At 34.6% G+C, this 17,732-nt stretch overlaps 1 protein-coding gene and 1 pseudogene across 1 annotated transcript in view; one reads left to right on the forward strand and one right to left on the reverse strand.

Annotated features, from left to right (window-relative positions):
* Nucleotides 1-17,732, forward strand: part of LOC134270540 (putative nuclease HARBI1) — a 319,031-nt pseudogene that overhangs the window by 286,558 nt on the left and 14,741 nt on the right.
* Nucleotides 1-17,732, reverse strand: part of LOC134270533 (leucine--tRNA ligase, cytoplasmic-like) — a 36,400-nt gene that overhangs the window by 16,844 nt on the left and 1,824 nt on the right. The window contains exons 5-17 of the mRNA XM_062752766.1: nt 17,604-17,732; nt 17,302-17,463; nt 16,975-17,087; nt 16,568-16,631; nt 15,341-15,408; nt 10,448-10,673; nt 10,197-10,284; nt 9,908-9,984; nt 7,628-7,681; nt 7,359-7,499; nt 6,567-6,644; nt 6,226-6,311; nt 70-218 (exon numbers count right to left, since the gene is read on the reverse strand). Of these exons, the coding sequence (XP_062608750.1) occupies nt 70-218; nt 6,226-6,311; nt 6,567-6,644; nt 7,359-7,499; nt 7,628-7,681; nt 9,908-9,984; nt 10,197-10,284; nt 10,448-10,673; nt 15,341-15,408; nt 16,568-16,631; nt 16,975-17,087; nt 17,302-17,463; nt 17,604-17,732 (1,435 nt within the window). The remainder of the gene's footprint in view (nt 1-69; nt 219-6,225; nt 6,312-6,566; nt 6,645-7,358; nt 7,500-7,627; nt 7,682-9,907; nt 9,985-10,196; nt 10,285-10,447; nt 10,674-15,340; nt 15,409-16,567; nt 16,632-16,974; nt 17,088-17,301; nt 17,464-17,603) is intronic.

Here is a 17,732-nt window from a genome sequence, read left to right on the forward strand (position 1 = left end):
GGCATAAACAGCTGTATAGTTTACCTAATCCTTAGGATCAGGGCAGGCATAAACAGCTGTATAATTTACCTAGTCCATAGGATCGGGAGCAGGCGTGTTCGTGGAGCCAGTCCAGAGTGGCGTGGAAGTTCTCCCTTACATGGTCGGAGTAGGTCTCCACAGAATTCAAACACTGGGCCGTTACCTGCTTCCACTTCTCTTCACCATATTCCAAGTACCTTTTAAAAAGAACACCAACATACAAGTCAGAAAATAGTTTTTTAGGACACATTGTCTTCTAGACTTTAATAACTCAAGAGACTAAGTTTACACTATAAAAGCATTACAAAACAAGGAAAAGACATAAATCCATGAATTTGTTTAAAAAATTGGTCTTTTCTTTCACTCTTTCATTTATTCACCAACTCTTTGTAAATATTTTACATATGTAAATCACTCAAAACTTGAGTAGATTTTATTGTACAAAATCTAATTAGTAATAAAGTGCCACGCCACAGCATGATACGCCCGTCAAAAAATTACAATTTTCTTGAGGGCTATTCCAGAAAAAAATGTATGGGAGGGTTGGACGGCACGTCATATATTTTTGTATGGGTAATGGGGACTGGAGCAATTAAATTTGCATGGGTGGTTGTCCTCACCCGATATATTTTTAGATGGGTGGTTGCGTTTACCCTCACAAATAATCAACTGCAAAGAACTTCTTTCCTTTCATTTTGTATAAGCCAGTAAATATTGATATCTATTTTAAACCAGAAGTCTCTCTCGAGACTGTAGCTCTACTGGTTTGTACTTATAACAAAGGATGAGAAAAGAAGCCATTGCCATCAGACCAAAACTGTAGAAGGAGTAGCGTTATAAAGGAATTTCACAGACATTTCTATTTTTAGTAACCATGGCAACACCGTTCATCGAAATCAAAAACCGATGCACTATTTTATATATCTTAGTGTAGTCTACTTGTGTGCCAAGTTATATTGCAATCAGACCAAAACTGTAGGAGGAGAAGCATTTTAAAGGACTTTCACAGAAAATTCTATTTTTAGTAACCATGGCAACACCGTTCATCGAAATCAAAAACTGATGCACTATTTTATGTATCTTTGTGTAGTCTACTTGTGTGCCAAGTTATATTGATATCAGATCAAAATTGTAAGAGAAGTAGCGTTTTAAAGGAATTTCACTGAATATTCTATTTTTAGTAACCATGGCAACACCGTTCATCGAAATCAAAATCCGATGCACTATTTTATGTATCTTAGTGTAGTCTACTTGTGTGCCAAGTTATATTGAAATCAGATCAAAATTGTAGGAGGACTAACGTTTAAAAGGATTTCACAGAAAATTCTATTTTTAGTAACCATGGCAACACCGTTCATCGAAATCAAAACCTATGCACTATTTTATGTATCTTAGTGTAGTCTACTTGTGTGCCAATTTATATTGAAATCAGATCAAAATTGTAGGAGGAGTAGTGTTTTAAAGGAATTTCAAAGAAAATTCTATTTTTAGTAACCATGACAACACCGTTCATCGAAATCAAAAACTGATGCACTATTTTATGTATCTTAGCGTAGTCTACTTGTGTGCCAAGTTATATTGAAATCAGATCAAAACTGTAGGAGGAGTAGTGTTTTAAAGGAATTTCAAAGAAAATTTATTTTTAGTAACCATGGCAACACCATTCATCACAATCAAAATCCGATGCACTATTTTATGTATCTTAGTGTAGTCTACTTGTGTGCCAAGTTATATTGAAATCAGATCAAAATTGTAGGAGGACTAACGTTTAAAAGGATTTCACAGAAAATTCTATTTTTAGTAACCATGGCAACACCGTTCATCGAAATCAAAAACCGATGCACTATTTTATATATCTTAGTGTAGTCTACTTGTGTGCCAAGTTATACTGAAATCAGATCAAAACTGTAGGAGGAGTAGTGTTTTAAAGGAATTTCAAAGAAAATTCTATTTTTAGTAACCATGGCAACACTGTTCATCGAAATCAAAATCCGATGCACTATTTTATGTATCTTTGTGTAGTCTACTTGTGTGCCAAGTTATATTAAAATCAGACCAAAACTGTAGGAGGAGTAGCGTTTTGAAAAATTGTTTACAGACAGACGGAAAGACAGACAGACAGACGGACGGACGACGGACACCTTACTATCGCATAAGCTCTTCTGGTCTCTGACCAGTAGAGCTAAAAAAACGTCCAAAACAGTTGAGAAGTGTGTTTACATTGAAAGTGAAAGTAGAATCGAACAAACCGGAAACAAGGGCAGATAATTATAAAAGCACATGGTGTAATGACAGTGGAGGATTGGAACACAGTTTCTTTGTGTTCTTTATTGCTTCCAGCTCAAGTTTCATTCCAGCAATTTATTGAAACGTGATTACAATGGTAAATTAAATGTTTTAGAAACAATCAGAGAGATCGTTTGATTAAAACCGAAAGTAGAAAAAAAACGTATCTGATAATAAATATCCTGTTGAGTGTTACCAGACTAACCTTGAATATATTTTTAGCCCGGCCATAACATACAAATGAATTTTAAAAATATATTTCAGAAACAAGTGCCTGCACGGTTGTTAGGTGGGATTGAGACTTAATTCATTTTTTTTTCACGTCCCACTAAATAGACAATGCCCTACATAACTTTGGTGCCCCCCCCCAAAAAAAAAAAGAATAGAAACTTATAGGCTATAGCAGGAACTCTGTGGCCTGTGTTACAAAATAACTTTGAACTTGAACCAAAAAAATTAGCTGATTGTAAAATCTTACAAAACTTTTGTTTCTGTTAAAATTTGCATAAAAATATCTTTCTAAATTCTTTTCAAAAAAGATAAACTATTTTCAAAGTAATGAAAAAATGAAAGTTTTGTGCTTAATATTTCGATTTGCATCATATTTTTTTTTCTTTTTAATTGAGTCCATCGTTTGGATACATTCCAAATGCGAACACTCAGTTCAAGTTGCATATTAAAGTGCAAATGCTTCAAAAAAGTACCAGTACATAAAATTTTATTTTATATATACATAACTTAAAACACAATTCTTTAAACAATTATTTTAAATTTAGATGGGTGGTTGTATTAAAAGCATTTTTAATTTGATGGGCAGTGGGGGAGAAAGCAATTAAAAATGTATGGGTGGTGGGGTAAAAATAAAAGTGCCTTCCAACCCCCCCATACATTTTTTTCTGGAATAGCCCTGAACAGTTTAGGTGCAAGAAAATCACATCAACCTTGATTCTAAGATTTCGATGATTTTTCCATTTCTTAAAATATTTATCCATCCCCTGTGATGTAGGCATCAATTATAATAAATATTACATCACTGATAGATTTCTGTGCTGGTTGTGTTAGACCTTGTCAAATGCCCATCATCAAATTAGTCTTAACAACTTAATCTATACCAAATTAATTTTGAAAAGAAAAGGCTGGCCATCAAATGACATATGTTATAAACTGACCAGCAGTTCTTCTGTCTAATCCCCAAAGGGTACAGATAAGGTCACTGCTTAATCAGAGCGACTGAGAAAGCTAGCCTTCCTACATTGAACTCATTAATTAATCTTTAACTAGATGCTTGTCTACTCATTACTACCAAGAGATGAATGGGTCTGCACTATCTACTATAAATTTAATAAAATACTCAAAGATTTTTTTTTTTTGGTTGAGATTTAATGTCCGACAGGTTTTAATATGTAATTCATATGGACATGCCGATTCCACCTCACCACAAAAAATTAGTTTTTAAATTAATAATATTACATAATATCAGATTAGTCTATTATGCAATATCAAATTAGTTTTAATTACTTTTCATCAAATTCATTTTAAAAATTGAGCTAGTCAACAAGAGCTATTTTTAATCACACAGGCTTACCCATTTGCCCAATACTCAAGGGATATAGATAACACCAATGCTAGCTCCTCGCACTCAAAACCCATTAATTTCTCTCTAATTTGACATGCAATATTCTGTTATCAAAATTCTTCTTGACCAGTGCTTGATAATTACACTCATGGGAGAGGCAGGATTTCTCTGACATACATTATATTTGTTATAGATTGCTGTCAAGTATATGCTTAAAAAAAAATAAGCATTTTCTTGATTTAACACTTTTTTAATAAGAACAATGCAATACTCTTACATTATTTGGGATGTGTAAATGAATAGTAAAAAGACACACTTTTTTTTAAAAATTCACTTAAATTAAAGGTCACAGTGACCTTGAAATAGGTCGCGACACACCTTCTACCTAAGATGCATAAACTGGCCAAGTTTGATGATTGTAGGTCTTATGGTTTTCTAGTTATGGGCCGGAAAGGATTTTTCCATATTTGGCAATAACTTCTTAAATAAAGGTCAGAGCGACCTACTTTTTGTGCGCGACACACCTTCTACCCAAGATGCATCAGATGACAAAGTTTGATAATCCTAGGCCTAGTAGTATTAAAGTTATGAGCTGGAAACGAAAAAGCTAACAGACAGACGGACAGACGGACGGACACGAAGCCTATAACATAATACGTCCCGTCTTAAGACGGGCTTATAAAAAACACACATCTATTCAAAATCTACAAACTCAAATAATGATTTAATTTTTAGGTTATCAAATTCAAACAATTTTAATACACATGTACATGTAAATGAACTGGTAACTTATCATTAGGCCAAAGTTTTTTTTTCTCTTGGTTTACGATTCCGCCGACCCTATTTTTCCCTATTTACGAAAATAAAAATAATGTGTCTGACTCGAAATTTTCTTGACCAAACCAAAATTTACAACTCATCTTAATCATTTACCCAAACTCTCACAAACATTCAATGAACTCTACAAATACAGATTGTCAAACCACATTGCCAATGACCAATGCATCGAATACTCCTCTAGATTTTACACTTACGGGTATGAAAAAGTCCATCATTACAAGTTATACACAACAAGACGTAAAACAGCTGGACAGCTATCGATGTCATGCCAAGATGTTGGAGAAGATTTCAGATCTTTAATATTGTCAAATAATTAATTCATGCTGTGATTACAGGCATATCTTTACTGATAAATTGTGAAGTTATCAGCTTTCCAAGAAGTTACACATCAGAAGACAGATTCGATAAACATAAGCATGATAAGTAGCTGTTCAATCGGCATGCAGATGTGCTTCAAAATTTTTATTAGAAACAGAATTTTATATTGAAAACAAGTTTCAAGAGAAATTAACAAAATTTTGACTATGCCAAAAGCCTGGAAATCTAATGAGAAGAGAAATTTTAGAAGTTTAAGATTGTACTACTATATTAGAAATGAAAAAAAAAATGTTTGATAAACAATCTGACAATAAGAAACTTTTACAGTTTAATAGTAGTAGTAGTAAATTTTATTTAATGTCAATGCTGTTTTATAATTATTTCTAGATATTTATATACCTTGTAAATGGGGGAAATATCTTTTAAGATTCTTTTTATCTTTTTAAATCATTTAAATACAATGTTTATACAGAAAATTTTTTGAAATGTAATGTAAGTTTTAAACAATGAAATAGTTTTATAACGATTAAAGTGTGCCACGTATAACCACCAAGAAGTCTCCCTAAATTTCAAAACTCCTTAAATTTCTTTGAGGGAGAAGTGAAGTATCCTTAATCGAGTGGGTCTAGGTTGGTCCCTGGATTCAATTCAATTCTTTATTCTTTATATGTGGACACACATATCTTAAAGGTTTGTTGTGAAAGCAAACACTTTCGAAGTTTCCAAAAAAAATTTTTAGGTGGAAAGGATGACCAGAGAATAGTCAAATTTTTTGCTTAATTTTACCCATATTTTTCCCAGTGAAATATATGTGTCTATTATGGAAACTCAGACTTGTAAGTCGGAAGAATGAAAACCATCAACAGTAACAGAGCCTGATACTCCCATTTCTGTTCTTGAGTCATTTGATGTGTGATTCATTTTTCTTGATTAAAACCGAATGATGGAAAATCTTGTGTGTTTATTATTTTTATTTGAATACATTTCAATGCTAGTCGAGAAAAAAATATGCCAAGGTTCCAAATTATTTTTATTTTTATTTTTCGACCACCCAATGCATATTTTTATGTCAAAAAATCGTAAACCAAAAAAAATAAAAACTTTGGCCTTATATGGTGTATAACTACAGACTCCTTGTCAGTGTGGATGGTGAATTTACTAACTTGTAACACAAAAATACTTACCACTGATCACAGAGAGCTACCACACACTCATCATTGGAGCGAGAGATCACTGTCTTCTCTGGTTCCATGTATTTCACAGCTTCTCCCTATCACAAAAAATTGAGAATATTTGTTTGACACCGGAGTTGGTTTTCTTATTTGCAAGCAATGCCGAAGTAAGGCTGACCTTCACAAAGACGATGCTATTAACTATGATCTGTGTACCGCTAATTCAAAAATATAGAAAATATTTGAGATCAGATTTGTAATATATGAAAACAGCATTTACCAATTTTGGATTGTACATGCAAAAGTTAATAACAAGAAAACTGAAGTAAAATCTCTCGTAATAATTTACTCACAGCATCAATCATCTTCTGTTGAATGGGTTTCTTCACGTCCTGCACTTTCTGGCCTTCATAACCTTTTACAATCATCACCTGTTGAGAAAAATTCCTTCTAGAACTTTTCTTGTTTAGAGACCCAAGGGCCTCAACAGTATAAAATAAAGTATGAAGTAAACCAATAGAAGAAGAAATGCACTTAGTTTGTCTGCTAAATTCCCAGGAGAGACTCGGAGGTCCTAATAATGCATTAGGAAAATCCAGATTTACAATGTACATGTATGTACTTCAGAATACCAGTGTGTTTGTCTCCATCTTGTTCCCGTGTACGACACAAGGATTAGATCACAGAGACAGATTCTGTTGCACAGGGTTCCAAGCTCTCAGATCTATGACAAAATCCAGGCTTAAACAACTGTGCCCAAACCTTTCTTTAAAAACATTTAACAAGATTAGCTAATCATATGTGAAAATTGCTCTTAGCAAGGAATAGAGACTTGAACTTTACTCCTACCCTGTGTAAAGCTTCATTTAATTTATACCCCCAGAAGATCCTCAGAGACAGACTAAGTTCCCACATGTATTTAATTCCAATGTTAATCGCTGTATATTCTCTACAGAGGCTCAGACAGAATACTCAGAGCTTCATCCCTTTTTTAAACCTTCACAGTAAACCTACTATTTGTTATAAGTTTCTCTCCTTTAGGACACAACTTGCTTATCTGCACGCCTATTCCACAGGTATATGTTAACATAGTATGCAATAAATACTGCCCTCCCCCTCACCGTTATCTTAACAGACATACGTACCCCGTCATAGAACCCTTTGAGGTAGACCTCCTCCTTGGCCTCCTGTAGTTTATCGCGATCGTTCTGACTCTGGATCTTAAGTTTCTCACACACCGTGACCGCTGACAGATTACCATAGCCTGGTACATCTATGATAGGAACCTGTGTATCCAAAATATAATATTCATCAAGAAATGCATTACCTGCAATGCTATTTTTTATTTTCAATATGACCTCATTTAAATGGAACTTATCAAAAGTTTTTCTTTAATGCTTAAATGACCACTTACGGGATCAAACGGTAAAACCATCTCTGACTTTATTCCATACTTCTCTCTGAAAGGCTGTGATAAAATAGAAATGAATGAAATACCATATTTACAAGAAAGAAAGAGACTAATATATTACTATTCTACACATGTAGATTTTACTGTATCTAAAGTGGTTTAAACTTGAGTTCTGTAAAAAGACTACAAGTTTTCTCTAAAGATATTTCCTCTAGCACACGCTACCAAGCTACCTCGTCATGGCGACAAGCTGCCTGAATTTACGTGCATCAACAGTCAATAATAGCTGTTCAATGTTATATAAATAGTTCTACCAGATATTTTAGCTACATGTATTTTAAGAAGAAAACAATTGCTATCTTTCAAGGTTTTAAGTGGTTGAAATCAATCATTTATATACAATAGCAATAATGCTTCAATCAGTTTAGTTTTGTCTGTCAGTCTATGCGAAAGTCACCGGACCGTCGGTTTTTACCGGTAAAATTTAGGTCGGGTCAGTAAAAAATTTCAGTATACAGGACCAAATGTCCGATAAAAAATAAGGCCAAATAAATCTAAATTAAGAGGAACACATGGTCAAATTCCCCACAAATATTCTTTATTTGACCAATTTTGCAGTAATACCTGATTAATTTTTATGTATTACAACCCAGCCATGATCGTTTTCATTCTAATTCGAATTTCCTCTGTCAAGGATCAGAGATCTTTAGATAGCTCAAACGTAGATTTGGTTGGGAAAATATTTAGATAGCTCATACGTAAATTCGGTTGGGAAATTATTTTCAAGTGATCATTGAACTTGAGTAACCATAATGAATTGTTTCAGGAAAAATAAATATGCATTGAAAGTGCATATTAGATTTAAGAATCTTTGATACAGTGTATATGTTGTATAAGTCAAATTATGAAGAAAAAAATGCATGCAATTGCATATAGATAGTTTTTACAAAGGAAAATTATAAATAGTTTACTTGTCTATTTCACTCTGAATTTATCTCAGATTTATTTAAGGTTAGATTTTACAGTGAGAATATCATAATTAACCCCATCCCACCCACCCTCATCATAATGATGTATGGATTTTAAAGGGAAAAAAAGTCGGTCTGGTAAAAAATTGTTCGGTCTGGTAAAAATTTTATTTTTACCAGACATTTTGTCCTGTAAAAATTTTAAACTTTCGCGTAGACTGGTCTGTGACCTTGTACGAGGACCGTTCAAAAATTACGCGGACTTGTTGCACAGAAAAAATATTTTACGACATAATTGGGCAAAATGTCACACATTATCTGAAAGAATCTTTACTTATATGGTCTTCAAAATTTCATATCAAAATGTTGTATATTGATATCAGTTTTGGGTGATTTATCAGGACATATCATTAAGTCACGGAGCAGCAAAATCTTTGACGTCACGGGCATTATAAAAAAATATGAGCTATCTTTTTCTCAACATTTTCCCAAGAATTCGATCCTATACAGTTTGAGTTACCTTATCTACTCAGCATCCAGGTACCATTTCCTGGAAAGCTTAAAATCTATAAAACAAGTAAAGCATTTTCTTTTTCTTTGTTTTAAAACCAAAAAAATGCAGTTATTTATGAGATATAGTGTGACATTGGTCACTCTCAATCACCTTCTTAACAGTCCGGATAAAGTTTTCGTCGATAATCTTCTCCCCGTCCTCCCGTATAGCCTTTTTAAAGAGGTCTTACGGTCTAAAATATCAATTTGCTAATTGTAGACAAATGTCAGGAATACCCTAGTTTACTACATGTTTTATTATGCTTATTTTGGATCTATGTTGGCGATTTCTTGAGCATTACACATAATTTAACAAAAGTGTGGTGCTCCGTCAATTCAGGAGACGTCATTTTCACGTTCGTTTTCACAGGAATCGCATTGGAGAAAGATCACTATATTTCTTTTAGTAATTCAAATATCACGTCAGAAATTTAAATACATAATAATAGAACAATATAAAGATACATTTGAGAAAATCGTCGAAAAATATCGCGAATTATAGAAAAATTATTGAGTTAAATTTTGGATTCCGCATGTTTGTGTTTCAGATTTTTTGTCGTGCTCCGTACCTCTCCATCAGCGATATCAAAACAGCGATAATTTGGGGAGAAATTTTTTAAAATCCATAAATTTTGCCTAAAATTTATTGGAATCTTTAAGATACATGTTTCTGTGAAGGTTCATAACTTTATGACGTCTGTAAGAGTAAATAATAGCAGAGTCCGCGTAATTTTTGAACGGCCCTCGTAGAAAGCTGAATCACCTGTTTGTTTTTCAGATCTCTCAGAGCTGCGAAGTCATCCGGAGCATCAGAGGGTACACTAGTAACAACACCAGTCCCTGGAAGATGACAGAATATCAACAATATTAACATGTAGCATGCCTAGATTAGAAATACAAGGCATCTGATGTAATAATTCTGTAACATGAATTATGATAAAACTAAAATTTTGTATGGTGTGCCACCACCTTTACCTCCTTAGTACATACTTATAGGAGTTTTACCTTTATCTTATATAGTTTAACCTTTATCTGTTCTTATATTGTTTTACCTTTATCTGCCTTTATAGTGAGCATAGGGAGGGTGTAAATGGTTTTGTAGGCAGTCAGAGGTCCAGACAAACCAATCCCCATTATGTCCTGCCAAAACAAAAATTCCTAAATTTAGTCTTTGGTACAGCATCTTGTCTATAATACTGATCATCGACATACTAGTCAATGTTTCTAAAGGCACTCTCAGAGGACATGCAAAATAAATATCTCATTTCCTTACAAGGTGCTCCTTTTATTCAGTTTTTCTTACCTGGCCCACTAAATTGGCTACCAGATCCACCTTCCCCTCTTCCTTTGTGAAGCCCTGGTAGCACATGTTACGAGCGGCCCGTGGGGTACACACAAAGATCTCTCCGTTAGCCAGTCGGTGTGCGATGTATGCCATGTCTGGTCGGATCCACACGTTGGTTTGTCCAAACATGGTCTCAGGTCTTAGAGTCGCAGCCACCAGGTAAATTTTACTGCCCTTTAGTTTGCTACAAAATTTCAGATATATAAAGATTAAGTCTCATTACAGAGTAGAGCTGTTTTCTCTCCCATTCCCTTTTCTGATTTCAGTGACAGAGTTCTGTAATTGTCAGGAAGACTAATCAATGATTGAATCATTGTATCTCATCCATAGGGCAGTTGTCATCATACAATTACATAGAACTCTAAAGAATTACCATGTATTTATATCAATACAGGTAGCCATAGAAGATATAACCTAAATAAAAGAATTAGGCTAACTTTGAAAATAATGGTTGGCCCTCTTCCAACTCTGATAAAAAAAAAATTGGTTTGGTAGGTAAGTAGGTAATCCTCCTCCCCTCCCCCAAGAAAATTCAAAATCAATGCTGATTTTCAAAATCAAATGTATTTTCCAAAATGCATGAAAAGAATAAGTTTTGAGTCAGGCCATTATTAGCCAGTCAATCTGGAGAGGACAACTCAATAAGATGGCCTCTATGTCCTCTACGCTTGCAAAGGTGTTCCTGCAATTCTTTTCAACTATGTACAATAGTAAAAAGTTTTGTTCATCTAATACTCAAATGTTTCTTAAATCCCCTTTCCTTTTATACATTTCAATAACTTGGTTCACTACAATATTGAAGCTTTATAAATGTACCTGTAGATATTGTGATCTCAGTATACTCGTAATGTTCTAATCACAGAGATTCATTGGCCTGAACACTGTTATTGTATATCATCACTGATCACACATCTACATTTACAGTTATTTTATAATAGATTTTACATGGTCATCTGCAACTTCTTGGGATGTACATGTAGTGGTAGTGTACACATGTATCTAACCCAGCTTCAGAACTGTTGCTCTCTGGTTGAAAAAAATTGATAGATACATAAGAGATCAAAGCATTGTAAAAACTGACATTTTGTGAGTCATCAGAATTGTCAGTTTTTACAAAGCTGGGATCTGTAGCTCTCAGCTTTATCAGTCTAAATTTTCTCAGCCAGAGAGAGCTACAGTTTTGCAGCTCTGTTTAAACTATCCAAATGAAAGATCTATGGAAAACTAGAAATATGTCCATAGGACATGAATGCCCTGCCAAGGATATATTAGTAAAGCAACATGAAAATTTGTATGTGTATAAAATTTGATCAGTTTGGTTCAGGTAGGGCTTATAGTTACTAGGGAATAAAAATGTAGGTCAGATCCAGCATCCGAAGCAATTCTGGTAGTGTCCATCCCTAGATGCATCATCCATGCAAGTTTGGTTCAGCTATGGCTTATAGTTACTAGGGAATAATCAAAAGCCTGAAAGGCTTCAATGGCGTCGAACGAAAAAAACAATTTCAAAAGATCTGCAGATAGGTCAAGTGAGTGACTCCGGTAACATAATAATAAAATTTAAAAAAAATAGTCTTAACACAAATACTAATAACCTTGGTCCGAATGAGTCAGGGTTCGAATTGACCAGACATCGTCCATCCTCTATATCAATCTAATTTCTTTTCAGTCAATCGAAGACATATGAAGGGTTTCATAAATTATTTTAATTAATTGCCATTGTCAGAGCGTTGTTCTGTTGAATAGTGATTGCATCTTAACTACAACCATGACTCTAATGTTACAAGTACGATCGACTTACGATAGGGCTCGGTAAACAAATGGAGGAAATGGATAAATACAGTAATACTGGCATTACTGGTCAATATCGTCGGTTGTTCGGATAAAATTGGATTGAAGATCGTAAAAGTAAAGCAAAGATTAAGAAATTCAATCTTTATAGTCTTGTTGTATTCGTGTTTATTTTGTAATTATTTTACCGTATTTAAGATTGTTTGTATTACAGTAATAGGTCCCAAAATGTGATTCGTGTCATTCGACGCACCCTCTCTGTAGAAATTCATCCGCAACAACCATGTTTTTCTTGCGTAAAAATTAAACATAATATCGTTGTTTTGTAGTAGTATTAATTGAAGATACAATTGATTTAATTTTATATTCAAGCTATTATTCATTGTGAACATTTTAAAAGAAATTGATTTACAGCTGTTGCTATTTTCTATTGCGGATGCATCCACTGACACGTGCGGTCGCATAAACCTGACTGATCGCTAGATGACGATCGGGCAAGCCCGACGCCATAAAAATGTAGGTCAGATCCAGCATCCGAAGCAAGTCTGGTAGTGTCCATCTCAAGATGCATCATCCATGCAAGTTTGGTCCAAGTGGGGCTGATAGTTGCTTAGGAATGGACCTGCTCCAAAAACTTTAACGTGGTCACTCATCTGGAAAATGTAGGTCAGATCCAGCATCCGAAGCAAGTCTGGTTGTGTCCATCCCTAGATGCATCATCCATGCAAGTTTGGTTCAACTATGGCTTATAGTTACTAGGGAATAAAAATGTAGGTCAGATCCAGCATCCGAAGCAAGTCTGGTAGTGTCCACCTCAAGATGCATCATCCATGCAAGTTTGGTCCAAGTGGGGCTGATAGTTCCTTAGGAATGGACCTGCTCCAAAAACTTTAACCTGGTCACTCATCTGGAAAATGTAGGTCAGATCCAGCATCCGAAGCAAGTCTGGTAGTGTTGATCCATAGATGCATCATCCGTGAAAGTTTGGTCCAAGTAGGGCTTATAGTTCCTTAGGAATGGACCTGCTCCAAAAACTTTAACCTGGTGACTCATCTGGAAAATGTAGGTCAGATCCAGCATCCGAAGCAAGTCTGGTAGTGTCCATCCTTAGATGCATCATCCATGCAAGTTTGTATCAACATGTGAAGTTTGATAACACCATCTTGAATGGTATGTTTAAAACTGAGTTAAACACTAATTTAAGAAAAGTGAGGTCTAGGTCAAAGTAAAGGTCAAGGTCAAAAAATGTTAATGCAGTTGCATAGCTCTCATCAATATCTATCATCATATGAATTTTTATGAAAATATCTTGGATAGTTTCTTTGAAACTTAACTTTGAAAACAGAGCTAAACGCAAAGTGTGACGGAAGGACAGACGGAAGGACGGAAGACGGACATGACAAACACTATATGCCCCGGCCATATTCATGGCGGGGCATAATAAAACAAATATAACTTAGTTATCTACAAAGTCAGATTAGCAGGGGAACACCCATCGTCGGAAACCCACGGGTGATCTCGTCTCCACTTATCACCCGTGGGCAAACTAGCTGAAATATCGCCGTAAAATATACTAATTTGTTGTTTTTAGTCAACCAATCAGAAAGTTGGAACTCTTCAATTTTGAAAAATACATTTATTACTTTGCTATCTATGGTAAATATTTTGACGCTCATTAAAATGTGCGAAGTTTGATTTAAAACAATGAAAGTCAATTCGTACAGGTCACTGACATTAATATCCGTCAGATATTATGAAGGAGTCTGCAAATGCACCGGTGAGTGGATTTATCAGCTGTGTTAACTACGGAATGAGTTTTTCATGTTTTTGGCAATGCCGAACATGCATACGTAACGTGAACTGTGATTCGTTGTTTCGCATCGCGACTCTGTGATGCGGCCAATCAAATGACCCATGCATATTTAATTACATACCACGATTTTTCGGTGAGTTTGCCCACGGGTGATAAGTAAAGACGAGATCACCCGTGGGTTTCCGACGATGGGGAACACCCATTCCCTTCAATTGCTATATGTACAAATTTCAATTAACTCAAGTTTATTATAGACACAAAATTAAAACCCCAAAGTGTGATTTCAGAAATACTCAACAAGTTCTAATCACAGTATAACATCAGTGACCCGAACACTACCTTTTCATCATAAACCACACTCCCCCCCAACCAGTAAAATATTGTTATCAAGAATTTAATTTGCTTCCGTTATAAAAACTATTACCGGTAAATACTATTGTAAATCCGTATTAAAGAGGACCTTAGAAATTGATATACCTGGTATAGCAAGACTCGCTTACTGTGCATTAATGCAGTCAGTTTAAGGACTTTCAATTAAAAATGTATCCTTATTGGTAATATTTTAGAGCATTTTACTTCTTATGAGGAATTTCTTTTTTGCTCATTTATCAAACAAATTTGATGTCATGTTTATGCTTAAATGTACAAATGTTATGGAAAAAGAGTTCATAAGAAAAGCAGCTGTGAATTGTAAAATCAACACAAATATGTGCATGTACATTTATTTTGAACTTGACACCACAATAGCATTTAGCACAGCTAAGCCTGTTTGTGACATAAAGACTGTTTAAAATCAATACAGTAATAATTTTTTTTATAGATCTTTTCATACACTTTTATTGCATATTGTCCGTTTTACAACATGGTTACTGAAACTAGTTTTATACAGAAGACTTGTAATCCTAATTGAAATGTAGGTAAATCTGAAGTGTGATCTCAGTGGACTCAAAATGTTCTAATCACAGTAGGTTCATTGGCCTGAACACTGTTATTGTACATCATCATTGATCACACACCTACATTTCAATAAGAACATGGATAAATCTTACTTTTATTAAAAATTTTGCATTTCAACTGCCTTCTCCAGACTTCAGGTAATATTTTTCAAAGTAAGATTTAGATACCAGAGATTTAGTTTAACAAACTTGAGTGCTCAGGGATATGACTGATTCACATGAGTTTGGGTAGGTATGGTTTGTTAGATTTTATATGCATAAGTGCTTATGAATATGGTTAGTTTCATGTACCTGAGTTTTGGTGGATATGGCTCATTCACTTTCAGTTTAATCAAAGTGTACTCCTGTGGACCAACTCCCTAGAAGATAAAAGTAAAACATGGAGATACAAAGTTACAGATGAGACTTTTTTCTCTTTTATAGAAAAACTATTAAAACCAGCATTACAAGTTTGTTAAATGTTAAACAACAAACAAGCCAGTTTCTCAGGTAAAAGGATTAAGAACTTGAGCACAACCCACATATCAAGTACTTATGCAGCTAAAAAAAATATTTCTTCAATATGCCTTAAATTCATGTTTTGTGTATATGTACACATATGAATCAGAACACTGGTTGTATTGTTGTGTAATCCTCAGTAAGACTAATCAAGTATGAATCACTGAACTTCATAAGAAAAGGCGAAGTCTTCATCATTAAATTACGTCTAAATACAACCATTTTTCTGCAGTAAAATCTCCAACAAGTCAAGTGTAAAGGTCTATAAATTCAATGATTTAATGCTGTATACAAATACAAAAATCTTATCTATTATCAATGCTGTACCTCCGTACATGATACAGGTTTAAATGTCAAAGTAAACCATCTACTGTAAAAGTCAATGCTTCTCGCTAAAGTCCAATAATAAGTGAAAATGATCAAAATTACAAACAACACTTTCAAAGAATTATGACAAGATTTCAGAAGAAGGTGTGATAAGCACTTTGCCTACATTCAGAAAACTATATGTTCCCACTAAGTTGTTATTGGAGCTACCACTGCGATAAACTGTAGAAAAAGTCTGTCATTTTGATGATGTAACAATTCCCTGAGATAAAAAGTTTCTGTGCCCTCTTTTTATAATTTTGGATAATGCTACATATTTCATACCTTATGTAAAACGGACCCTACTGCACTGAGATCATCGGTTTTTATAAGAAAAAATCGAGGCAATTTGCATCTTAGTCCTTATAATTTTATTTCAAACACAGGAAGTTGTGTAGGAAATCTCTATCAATCAAAATGTGTCTGTTTCAAATGTAAACTATGTTCAGTGTTACTATATCAAATGTATCCCATCTCTAAATGACAAAGTCCCCCTCTTGTTTAATAAATCTTCAGAGTTGTGTAATTGTCAGTAAGACTAATCAATGGTTGAATCATTGTATCTCATCCATAGGGCAGTTGTCATCATTCAATTACACAAAACCCTCAAAGATTTGGCCAACTAAAAACAAGTAATGAGATAGTGTTACTAACCTCCCCGCTTTGTCTGTCATGGTCCATGCAGGGCTGGCCATCTTTGGGGGAAAATATGGTGTGTCTGAAAAAAAAGACCTCTAAAACATCAGAGAAGGGATCAGGTAAATTACAGGTGGGATGTACATGTAGCTTAATTTATTGTTCAATGAGAGCAGGAATTGTGTTTATAACATTGCACAGTTTGCATTTGTACAAAGATTCAACTTTTGTGATGTCAAAATATAAAACATTCCTTCAACCTTTTGCCCTCCTCATTCATGTTATGATGATTTGCATGCCAGATTTCAAATCATTTTGGACATATTTTTTCACAATAAATTCTTGAATCCAGACAGAAAACAGAGCTCTCTGTGAACTTCCTCACACACAGACAGAAAAATAGTAGAAATTATTGACTGCCACACCTTTTACCAAATTTGATTTTGTCTCTTTCTTTTAGTCTGAGAAACTGCCATCTCACAAAGGAATCATAATAAGGGTTAGCATCTGTTGTAATGAAGGTCCTTCTCCAATCCACCTATAATACAGAGAATTAGGAGGAAAAATTATGACACTCTACAAGGATTGAGATTTTTTTCCTTTGGTAAAAAGAATGCAGATGTGTGTGTGGGTGGGGCAAAACCTGCCTGTTATGAAGTGAAAATAGGTCTGTAACTGCAAGTTGAACATATTTTATTGAAATCTTAGGAATTAATTTTTATCTACAATTGATTTCTCTCCCAGTCCCTGACCTTCAGTCCCATGCTCTTGAGATCTTCCTTACAATGAGGGGGGAAGTACTTCAGCCAGTGAGCTGGGTCAGCAAAGTCCTTGATTTCCTCATCCTTCAGACCCAGGGACTTCATAATCTGCCACTGGTACTTCATCCCTCCTGTCTTAGCCTTCAGCTTACTCTACAACATTTAAACTAAAAAATGAAAACTCTATCTGTCCAAGTGCTATAACACATGCACAAATATAAAAAAAAAATTGTCTGAAATCATCACAGTAGCATAGATTTGTAAATTATCCCCTGCCTGACACACATTCTGACCCTTTTGCCCTTGGATTTATCTTTAATTGTGATCTCCTTTTCCTCTTCTTGTTCTTCCTCTTCCTCTGGAGGGAATTCTGGGGGAAATCCAAAATCTGCCATCTCCCTCTTTAGTTTGTCTGCACTGGC

Source organism: Saccostrea cucullata, unplaced genomic scaffold (genome assembly GCF_032062105.1).
Source record: "Saccostrea cucullata isolate Sc308-1 unplaced genomic scaffold, CSIRO_AGI_Scuc_v1 ctg281, whole genome shotgun sequence".
In the NCBI taxonomy this organism is placed as follows: Eukaryota; Metazoa; Mollusca; class Bivalvia; order Ostreida; family Ostreidae; genus Saccostrea; species Saccostrea cuccullata.